The following is a 12,216-nucleotide window of genomic DNA, read 5'->3' as shown; positions in this document are numbered from 1 at the left end:
TTGGAGTTAATAAGGTTACGCTACGATTAAAAGCTAGTTGATTTACCTGTCAGTATGTGGATGCTGCGCAAGACGGGCTCAGAGTTTAACTCACAGATGTAGGCGCCCGAATCGCTTGCCTTCAGGGATCTGATCAGCAACACCCAAACCTCTCCGCCCATTTCCAAATTACTTCCCTTTGGATCTGTGTAATGGAGTGTTATCCGCCTGCTGAATATGGTATAGAATTTTTTTGAATATCACTTACTCTCATCGTGCAAAACCCGAATACGATGATCCTTGGTGACACGCACTGTGCCAGCCGTCAAGATTTCGTCACCCTTCTTCCATATCACCGTATTATTCGACGCATTTTCGGAGACAACGCACGTTAACAGGGCGTCTTTGTTTTCGTATATGAGCGATGGTCCACCAGTTCCTAAATCATCGTTTGTAAGCAGCAGAAATAAACGTAAATTCCCGTGATTGAACCTAACCCTCCCCCATTTACTGGGCTATAATATCGCACTTACCAATTGGCACACCTGAATTAACGTGCGTTAATAATAGACATATCGTTATTATTTGCAACACGAACAGCTTGAGCATTATTCCTTTTATTGCCTGCGAATGAAAAAGGAAGTTGATATTGTATTTATTAAGGAGATACTTCCGATTAGCATGCCTGATTCACTTCTGACTTCCGACTAGCAAGAACTTACTTATTATTTATTAAAAACGGCTATCTAAACCTACCTTCTAGTATATAGACCGATTTATCCCGAAGGAGCCATATGATATATGACAAATTTCATCAAGATCGACAAAGAGACAAAAGACAAAGTAGAAAAGTTGTTCACACATGAACCTTACTTACGACCGGTCATTTCTATATGATATAGAACTAACATATATACTGCCTGCAAAAGAGAGGCGAACATAAGCAAAGGCCTATGACAATAGAATTAAGACTAAGATACTAATTTACAGAAACACAGACCGACGATATAATCAACTGTTTAGATACCCGTTCAATAATTTATATATGTGCTTTATGGCGTCAGAGACAGAACCTTCCATACACATGTTACACATGTGTTTCTTGAATATGAAAAACATGTGAGTAAGCCCTTTTGTAACATGTGGATACATTTTTGTTGTCGAAAAATATTATAGCGAAAAAACAAGTGAATCAATATTTTCAATCAATTTTAAAAAACTGTGAGACATATTTTGCTTTTTCGGGGCGGGGAAAGTTGTAGCTGGCCATAAGCCCCTGGCCCGGACGTACACACACACACACACACATACAGCCGGAAGCACCTGTCAGCTGCCAACTAACATTGCAAACTGCAATCGCGACCCACGAACGGACTGGCAAACGCAAAAGCACTTGCAGGCAGGGCCACCTCAGGGTGCCGACACCCCCGCAGGGATGGGGAGGGCAGCGCGTTGACGTGGACGTTAGGCTATAAAAACAACAAACGGGCTGCCGATGTTGAGATACCCTTTAATTCTAATTTTATAAAAAATATATATATAAATTATTTATCGATTGTTCCTATGGGGGATACGCATATAATACAGCGGACTGCTATAAAAACAAACAATATTTTCAATAAGAAACCCTTTTGATTTAACATCGGAGCTATGATTGAATAAGCCGGTGTTAGTATAGTATAGTATAGCTCGTAACTGCTGAAGATATCTTGATAAACACAAATATAACTCCAGTTGAGAGCTTTAAGACTAAGCGGAAAGTTGCCATATGTAGAATTTATAGAATATCCGACAAACTGAACGACTGAAGACACTCGCCTTCATCAAAATACTTTATGGGAAAGAATACATATACTGCAATACGTTACATATCCCATGTAAAGCTCAAATGCTCTTCGCAAGGGTATACAAATAGACTTGGCAGTGGCGCATGTAGTCAAGCTGATGGCACGTTTTGTTAACTGTTTGTTGATGTGCATTTTTATACCACATACCCTTGGAAAATGGATAAGCCAAAAGACGGGCATATTGTGCGCAGGTTTTGCCCTGAGTGCTTGTCTGTGTACGTGGGCATAGGGTACCTCCTAGTCGAGCACTCGCAAATAAGCTGACCTCGTTTTCAAAAATATTAATCGTTTTTCTGTACTTCTTGTATTTGTGATGATAAAAATTGTTAAAGGCTGCAATCAACAGACGCTTGACGCTGACACGTTGCATGCTGCCAGGCTCGTCGATATTAGCACGGGCAACCAGTAAAAGCTCGATTCCGCTTGCAAATCAATGAAAACGTGAAATTACGTCCGGCACTTGACCGAAAATTTCAATGCACCAAAAACGGTGAACAACTTGCTGTCAGTCAACACAGCTAAGATATATATGATATATATATATATATAGATAGATATATATAGATAGAAACAATTAAATATTTTTGTGTTTGATTTATGAAAACTTGCAAGCTAAGGGAGTTCCATCTTAAATAGCCCACGAGATATGCTTATGAAACGAGATATTTATTGTTATTTGTCGGGGAAAATAACCAAATAAAGTAAATTAAATAAAATTCCCGGTGTTGTATCTCGGACAGACAGGCATTCATCAATAATTAATATATGTACTTTACGGGGTGCCTCCGACAGTTAAATGCATTTACACAATTTCATTTGATCAGTTTCAGCTTTAACAAAAACTTCATGACACTTTCTGAAAAGATATTTATCACGCCAAATTGTTTACATTATTACTTTAAAGAGGCACTTGGTCAAATTATATTTAATATTTTGAAGGCTACATTAATTATGTGGTAAAAGAGCTCATTACAAGGATTCCACTTTTTGTATGCAACCATAAATTGTACTTAGCCAAGCCCGAGAATCAGTAATGCCTTTGAGGCTACCTTCATGTGCATCACCCTTGCCGAGCCGTCGTCACCCTGTTCTGCCATGCAACCGTCAGCGTCCCCGACACATCAATGCCCGTCACCCGCTGTTGCCGCACTCACCCTTACCCAATCTCATGGAATGTTGTTTGCTTCGCCATGGCCTTTGGCAGTGGCACTTATAGGGAATCAAAAGTCTGTTTCACATTTGCTAAGCGACAACTGCGAATCATTACCACTGACCAATGACAATGTCAACGACTACAATGCGAAAAACAAGGAAGAGCGTCGGGTGTGCTCGACTACAAGAGCTACTGTACAGTCAATATAATATGCAGTCAATATAATATTACTACTCCGGATCGACTAGGCTATTAATGCTGAACAAGAATATATAATTTCGGCTAGGAAGTGAATGCCTCGGCCAGTTACATACATGTTCCAATACCAATATACCCTCTTTCTGGCTTTGATAAAGGGGTTCAGGTTTTAGAAAAATTGTACTAATAGAAGGGACGGATGGTGTTGAGAGCGTGGCTGGTTGTTCATTGCCAAAGGTATTTAATGCACGTTAAACGCATTTTAAATTGAATTCACAAAGAGTGAACGCGCATGCCACCTGGACGGGCCACTTCTGGAAGGACTGGGACGCCCCTAGACGCCACTATAGTTGGATCTTTGACACCCAGAGCCCATTCATAAATTGCTCAAGCGAAAGCGTTGCGACAGCCATTGCGATTGCCAACTCACTCGCATTTTCTTGTGCCTCACAATGGAAAATGCGATGGAGATGTGGATGGTGATGGTGACGATGACGGTGAGGATGACTCTGGCTGTGGCTGTGACTGTGACTGTGACTGTGGCTCTGGCTGTGGCTGTAGCCGCCGGGACTCGCTCAATTGCAAGCGTGACAAATTTGATTAAATTATAGCGCTATTGCAAAGCGTTTTATCTTTCGCTCGCTGGCGCAGTTGCACTCTGACTTGGAACGACACGTACGAAGAGCCACTCAATTAATTGTTTTTGCTGCTGTTGCTCTGCCTTTCTAGTTATTCTGACTTTGTTGCCATTGTGCGCAGCCATGAAACCAGCCAGACACGCACACCAACCCATCACTCACACACACACACACACACACACACATACGTGCCTAACATGGATGACATCTACTTGTCTTCATCTAGCCGGGCCCGTGTTTGAGCAGTCAACATTCTGCTCGTTCCGCTCGTTGTAAGTAAATTGTATAACGTGGCGTATGAGTAATACGATATGCATGCTTCGATTCCGTATGTCGTACACTGTGCTGCCAAGTGGCATGCCCCCCTAAAGATGATGTGGTAATCAGTTTTGATTTTATTAGCATACGCGCACAGCGTCAAAAATACCAGTTAAAGTCTTGCATCTTCTTCGTGCGCTGCGACATGGGAGTGCCTCCGCATGAGTCTCATCCTCATTGTGTAAAAAGTAGGGTGAGATAAATTCATTACAATTGTTAACCACATTAGTTAAAAGTTCTTGGCTAAGGTCATGAGCTTAGGTGGCATGCATAAGAGAAATTCCCTAATTGTTAATTAAATTTTAATTTTGTGACAAATTTTTGCAACGAAAACTACAAAGCTCGAGTCTTAAACCATACGTAATCGGCATGGTCTGCCAATTAAGAAATAAATGAATATATACAATCAGGCAACATCAGTGTGTTCTAGACCAAGTATTTGTTTGTAGATACTAATGAATGACAAGCAAAATACAAAGCAAGCGGGTTATTCCCGGCTAAAACCAACATTTGTATGATAAATCTGCTCAAATTGCGAGGGACAATCCTTTTGGCTTGGCAGCTATATTTTATGCCGATCCAATCAGCCTAGCTTCACAACTAAAACTATCTTCAATGCCAAGCGAAGCTGGCAAAGCAACAAAATATATTTAAAATGTGTGATACCTGATAAACAACAGCAAAAAGAGCCAAAGGAAGCAACCACTCGAGATAGCCCGAGATGCATATAAAGATCAACTACCGCACTCAAAGCTTTTGTATTAAATGTCGTTTAAGCTCGTTCTAAAACACATAAAATATTTTATATTTTTGTATTATTTTTCGGCTAGTCGAGCCCGTACCGTAGCACAGGACTGACAAATGACAGTTAGATATGGTGTATACTGCAGAAGATGGGCTTTTTGATAAATGGAATACACCGCAAAACATTTGAAAAGCAAACCGACAACACTTTCCACTTTCCGGCTAATTCAAAGTTTCAACTTCTAGGCACGGGAAAGCGCTGGGCGCCGGCTTATCATGAAGCTCTATTTGGGCGGGCAGCAGGACAAAAATCGCTTCACACTCCTGTTGCCATGGTCGTCCCGATTAACCGCCTGTCCTTCGGCTTGTCTGTATTTGGCTGAGGCTACTTTATGGCTTCTGCTGCACCTTTCTCCTTTTTTAGTTATATTTTTTGTTTAAAAGTTGTTGTTGTTTTTTTTTAAAGAGGTAATTTTTCTTAATTACCTAAAATGTTTACCTTGTTGCTTGTGCTCTGAGCTTGCCCTTTTGGACGGCCAGATAAGGAGCGCGTCGGGGCGGTTGTTAAAAGTCTCCGTAAATTGTACCCTTGTGTAAAGGTGTAAAATATTTTTCGACATGGCACAGAGAAACAACAACCACAAAACTTTACTTTTTGCAAATGTTTTTGTTTGTGCTTTTAAGCAGCTTTTCTGGGATCTGTTGTTGTGTGTTCCACACACAACAATTCACAGTGCGGCAAAGTATTGCATACTTACCGGCGGCCCTTTGCATGTGTGTGTGTGTGTGTGTGGCTAAACACCTGGCGACACTAAGCCAAAACCAAAGCAAATTTTTACAGCTTAGTGCTTAGTAAGCAAGAGTCTTTTAACTAATCTGAGGGCCCGCTCTAAGTACTTTAATAGTATGCGCATATGCACCCTTTGGAGGCAGGGGCTGGGCCAAGCCTTTGGTTTATATATTGTTCAAGGAAATGTAATGATAAAAAATTGCGTGACAACTTTTGGTCAATGCCACAAACAAAGTTGTTTGGGCTGAGAAACTTTTAGAGCCGATAAGCAACCTACTTAGCTCATAAGCCATCGTGAATGGAACCATCTAGATGAAAGTTGCTGTTTGAGCTCCCGAAAACTTTTTGTCAGCGTGTTGAAGTCGACATTTTTGGGCTGTGTGCAATGGGTGCATAGTTTGTTGTTAAGTTCCCTGTTTGCTTAGTGGCTTACTAAATGGGTTAGGCGCTGTAAATATCAGTTTAGTCGTATGAAAACTGCTCTGTTCCAACTATTATTAAGAGCGCGCGTGTGTGTGTGTGTGTGTGGATGGCTATAACAGAGAAATTTACTTTTTCTCCATTTTATGTTATAGCTTTACATTCAGACTGTAGTAGTATATCGGAGAGCTAGCTCTTGAACTGACCCAGTCAATCCGGAGCAACGAAGGGAAAATAGTTGAGGTCCAGAATGGTTGAGATATCTTGAAAAACAATAAGTTATTCGTAAAAGAACCTCATTTTCGACGGATCTTTCCTATGCCAGTTATATGATATAGTGGTCCGATGGAGAATAGAATAGCTTCTTATAGTTATACATAATAATAAGCATACAAGTTCTCACTCTCATAATAAAAAAAAGGTCATTTTTCCAGTAAGTAGTGTATGCAATGTCTCCGTCAATTCGATAGAAAACTTAAATATCCGTTTGGGGGCAAATAATAAGAGACATTCAAATATGTTTACACATCCAAGTAAGCGCGGCATAGGTCTGACATAATTGCATATAAACGCATGTATGACAGCTTAAAAGAAATGTGTGCTTATGTACGCTTATTTGACTAGGCAGAGCAGCAAAACTTTTGCGTACTTTTCATAACTCTCTTCAAGCACAAATGCGCAATAATACCAACAACAACAATAATATCAACAACAACAATGCAAACAGAGATGCACAAATCCGGCAAACGATAAAATACAACAAAATACAAGACACCAGACGACAGTCACAACAATGGCTCACATTTTCAACGCTAGCGAGAGCTGGACAAAAAAACATATGTGCTTCAGTCGGCTGTGCTCTACTAGTAGATACCCTGTACTCAGCGCCGTAATAATGTTTCAAAGCTTGTATTTAAACTCCCCTTAGCCGCATACTTGATTAACTTCGCTGCTTAAAGTCCGTTCTTTAGGAAACTTTCATGGCTTATATGTACTTATATATATGGCATATACCAAAGATCAAGGCGATACCTCCTAAGAGTACTCATAGATATTTAAGAACATGTTTATATAGACTCAGCTATTGATGCTCATCAAGAATATGTATGCTTTATGGATCCGACGATGTTGTCTACTGTCTGAATTTATTTAACACCTCGTTTAATAGTTAGAGGGTATTAAACAAACCATCATACAGTGCAAACCAAAAAAAAGAAAACGATGTCAACAGTGCAAAAAAAAAAAAGCACAACAAAAAGAAAAACACATCAACGGCATTGACTTTACGTTTCCGCCGCTTTGCTTGCTAGCTTCCGCCGCTGCCATTGTTACCGCTGCCAAGAACAGTTGGTGTGGCAGCCATTTGTGTTGCATATGCCACATATGGACGCACTTGCACTTGCCGCAGCCATGCTGTGCATGCGTATGTGTTTGTGCATGTTTATGATTACGCTGTAGTTACATGTATACAAAATAAAATAAAAAGAGAAAAAACAGTCTAAACAGTCCAAAGCATGCGAGGCACGCCCACACGCACAAGCATTCATCCCTAAAGTGGCTTACGGCTTACGCACACATATGTAGACATGTGTACATGTGTACATGTGTACATGTGTACATATACTGTACACACATGTGCATGTGCGTTAACTGCATGCAGTTCGTAATGGCAACAACTTAAAAGCCAGTCAGCTCAAAAGTGGCAACAACTGACGGCTGACGTCTGTCGACGTCAAAACTCTGCAGTTAACGCTCTGACGAAGTTGTAGAAGTTGCAGTTACATCGCCGCAGACGCGGGCTCAGTTTGTGCGGTTAGAAATTAGATTTACTAGTCTCCCGACAGCCCAGCAAAGGGCCATTCAAAGCTCTAAAAAGTGCCAACAACTTTTTGAAAAGTAAAACAAATGCTGTTAGCTGCTCTCTCCCTGCTCTGTCTCTCTCTCTGCACTCTGCTCGTATGCCGAGTTGTACTATTAAATTTGCTCCTGGGGCTGTTGACTTGCTTGTTCGAAAGGTAGACATGAAGTGCAACACTTGTACGTTGCTCTTTGCCCAAATTGGGCAAGCAAAGGTCTGCCATAAAGGTAATCAATGGGGAATTTACTTTTCGATATTTTTCAACGATTTAATCACTTGGAAGGGTTGTGTACTTGTTATCCCAAAAGTTACAAAACATTTATTAAGGTCTTTTACGCAACAAAACCAAAGTTATAAATAGTTCAAATTCTGCTGCACACAAATACATATTTATTTATGAAATTAAAAAAAGTTTTTGCATGTATAAAGATACATATGTGTAGGTCGGAATAGTTTTACGAGGGATCAAAATGGAATATTTATTCAACTGCAAGTTATTGCAACATAAGGTACAATAAAACCTATTGATCACATATGAATGAATAAGGAAGAAGGATGTTGTAAAAACCGAAGAAAAGAAAACGTTGTCTACAAATATAGTCAAGCGCATATAATTTATTTCTTCATTAAATAAACTAATTGTTTTGATGAAACAAATTTTGAATTGTGATCTGCTCAGATAAAACACACTTAACCAGCCCACTTGAACACTTCAATCCAAAAGAAATTCGTGGTCTTGCAACCACCATATTACGCATATTCCGAGTACTCTTTCATTCGCAACTTGGCACTAGAATCTTCAGTTTGCGGTTAACTGGATTTCAACAAAATGTCGCATCGATAGACAAGGATTGAAGCAAAGTTTACTTAGCAACCTGGCAGCGGGGTGTAAAGTCAGCAGCTACCAGGCCAAGTAAACACAGCGTGAAGGTGTGCCCGATGTGGCGCTAATGAGCTGCAGTTGCAGTTGCAGGAGCAGAAGCGGAAGATGATGCACATGGAAGTTGGCAACTATTTTACAGTTGGCAACTTTGCTGCTGCTGCTCCTGTAGCTTGTAAACTCGATGCTGTTGCCACTTGCCACTCGTTGGCAGCACTTAAAGGCTTTGTGCCAGGCACACATTGTGCCACACGGCCAACGCGATGTCAGGTAGCGTTTATGCTCTTGATATTTTTGACGTGTTCGTTTGACATTTTTGTTGCTGTTGCAGGTTGGCTGCACTTTGGGTAAGTTTGCTGTTGCTGAAAGGCAGCTTTGCATTATTTTCATTTCAGTTTTAATTAAAATTTCACATGTCAACGATTTGTGTAGGTGGCCACTGCGTGGTCGCTAACATTGCCAAACAGCCAATGGCTGCCTCATTTCTTAACCAAACAGTGAAGTTTGGCCAGAGCAAAGGCAGAGCGAGAGAGGGAGTTCCTCCTTTTTGGCACTCATATGCCAGCGCATCACTGTCGATGGCAACATTGCAGCAATTTCTGGCGGCAATGCCAATATATCACTGAACATGACACCAAACTCTTTTAAACGACAAACAACATTGCAACGTGTAAGAGTGCTCTTGTCGGGAGTGCCCGACTGGGAGATTCTACACATACTTACACTAAATCACGCACACACGCTTGCCGTGCTGCCCCGCCCCGCCCCACCCTATGGCAAGTGCTTTCCTGACCTAGTTCGGTATTTATTTTCCGATCCTTATGCAATTTGAAGGGCACAAATCTGGCAACCTAAAGTGTGTAGCTACCAAAGCCCAAGACAATATCTGTTTTTGAATTTTTAGGCAGAACGAAGAAAGGTATCTAACAAATAAAATAACCTGAGTCTCTTCATACTATACGAGAGTCTTCGTATCAAATGTGGTGTGTCTAAGCTTCTAAACTTGCTTAATAAACCAAATTTCTATATCGATATTAATCGATTGCTTGGAAAGATGGCAAATAAGGGGAACTACGTACTCTAGATCTATCTAGTTTCTGAGATCAAGAAGAAGAAGGCACAGAAGCACATGGATGGATTGACTCTACGACTAACCAAGAATACATACTTCAGCCTACATATATTTTCACAAAATCAATTGACAAATGCCAGATGCTAAATAACATTTCTATCATCCCTCATCTTGCCATCTCCTGATGCATACCTCTTAAGATCCCAGATTTCACACCATTACCCATATTATTAACACTTTTATATTTACTTGCAGATTCCAAATCATCGTCGAAGGCTTTGAATAGGAGCTGAGCAAACATAATATCCACAATTTAATTGCACTTGGGTCATGGCTTTAAATTATTTTTAATAACATATTATTTACTTCTAATCTATTCTTCTCACAATCATTATATCTACCGCTCATAATAAATAAATATACCTCTTTATAAGAAATGTATTATTATCCCACAAAACGTGCATCACGCTGATAGAGGCACACAGTTATCCACACATAGAGCTTTTCTATCAGAATATTTTAATTACCCAAGAGTTAGATTTTGAACTCTGAATAAAAAGAATAGATGATAAAATGTATAAAAATGTATTCTTAGGTGTTCCTTATAAAGGAAAGTGTTTTTATGTGACAGAGGCTATTATATGTGCTGCAACAGAATGAAGGACCTATGCAAATTTTCAAGACGATAGCTTTAAGAGGGGGACTAATTCGTATAGAAACAGGCAGACAGACATTGCCATATCAACTGGGCTGTTGATGCTTATCTAGAATAAATACGTATTTCATGGAGTCGGAGATGTCTCCTATGCGTTACACATTTCCTAAGCACATTATAATACCCCCCCAAGGGCATAAAAAGTAATCATCGTAAGTATTCTATATGTACGCAAAGCTTTTCGATCAAATACAGCTGTTCTTTCTTGCTCACTTTGCGAACAGAGTATAAATAAAATAAAATTGTATACATTTATTATGCGTAGGCTTTAAGTTTAAGCTTCCGTCAGTTTGTAAAATTTTAATTCAAGCCCGCTATTATAAATGATAAATCACTATACGCCTCAACCGACTAGCTCGTTTTTCAGCTAACAAAATCAAAAGTAAGGGGCAGCAGCAACAAGAAAAAATCATCTGTGAATAAGAAGGGCCATTAGAAAAATAGTAACGCGTCTGCTTCCAATTATGTTTAGTGAGTCTGTTGAAAATATGTACAAGCTTCACTTTAGTTCATTTCCTATACCCTAGCTGAGGGTATGGTACCAGTGTCATCAAAATTGCAACGCTTTAGCAGAAATATCTATGAGTCGCTTGCCCATGCTAGAGCCCTACTCTTAAGACTATCGCCTCTCTCTGGCTGCCAACAAATTTGCCTCACAACTTCATCAGATCATAACTATTTTTGCCCCAAATTTCTGTACTAAACTTCTTCTACTTAATATTGCCACCAAAAGTAGTTAAGCCCAGTTTATCAGTCTTTCCACCTCTTGCAATTTGTTTATCACTTTGAAGAGAGTATTTAGCAATCAAGTAGTTAAGCTGTGAAGATGACAAACAAGTTAGTCAAGTCAAAGTTAACTGGGAAGCACCCGGTTCAAGCCATCAATCAATGTTGGCAACTTGAATACAACCTAAGTTATATTAAAAACTAACCTGTAAACCTTTAAATAAAAATCTAAGGCTGTGCCAAAAATAACAGATAGCTGGATAGCATAAGCTAATGCAACGATTCACATCACGCAGAGGTCCAATCTGTTATCTCAATAATTTGCAAACGAATATAAACATTAAGGGGCAAGAATTGTTACTAGGAACATGTGGTATATTATGGAAATATGCACAAGAAAAGTTCGCTTGTTGTGCAAATAAAAAAAAGTTGATTTATAAACAAACTTCTGCAGCACAAAATTGTTAACTGCCATCAGCAAACATTGAAGAAAACCCCACTTGCAAAATGCCCAACATAAGTCAAAAGTGCTTAGGTCAGGCGGCTAACCAACAACCGGAGCACCATAAACAAGCCAAGTTGCCGGACTGGGATGCAGACCAACAATGGATGTGTCCAAACAGAAGTGAAAATCAACATGAAAACTTTATTGAATGCCAAATAATAAGGAATCCAACCAAAAAAGCATAAGTAAAGTACAAAATGTCTGGCACATCAAGAGACGTGCTGTGCGAGTATATCTCAAAAGGCTAGATGCATTTTGCGAGTCTCTAAACCTGGTAAGGTATACAAGAAGATAAAATACATATCGCTATCAAGTGATTTTATACCTTAAGTTCATTTCCGACTTATTGCTCATATAATATAATTGCTAGACT

At 39.7% G+C, this 12,216-nt stretch overlaps 1 protein-coding gene across 1 annotated transcript in view; it reads right to left on the bottom strand.

Annotated features, from left to right (window-relative positions):
- LOC115770413 (Ig-like and fibronectin type-III domain-containing protein 1) overlaps positions 1 to 12,216 on the bottom strand; it is a 44,526-nt gene that overhangs the window by 12,130 nt on the left and 20,180 nt on the right. Inside the window, exons 2-4 of the mRNA XM_030715675.1 lie at positions 513 to 603; positions 248 to 418; positions 47 to 184 (exon numbers count right to left, since the gene is read on the bottom strand). Of these exons, the coding sequence (XP_030571535.1) occupies positions 47 to 184; positions 248 to 418; positions 513 to 588 (385 nt within the window). The 5' untranslated portion in view covers positions 589 to 603. The remainder of the gene's footprint in view (positions 1 to 46; positions 185 to 247; positions 419 to 512; positions 604 to 12,216) is intronic.

This window comes from Drosophila novamexicana, unplaced genomic scaffold, assembly GCF_003285875.2.
Source record: "Drosophila novamexicana strain 15010-1031.04,08,12 unplaced genomic scaffold, DnovRS2.1 tig00004555-arrow-pilon, whole genome shotgun sequence".
Taxonomy (NCBI): domain Eukaryota; kingdom Metazoa; phylum Arthropoda; class Insecta; order Diptera; family Drosophilidae; genus Drosophila; species Drosophila novamexicana.
The sequence above is the reverse complement of the archived record's forward strand: the minus strand, read 5'-3'. Positions and strand labels throughout refer to the sequence as shown.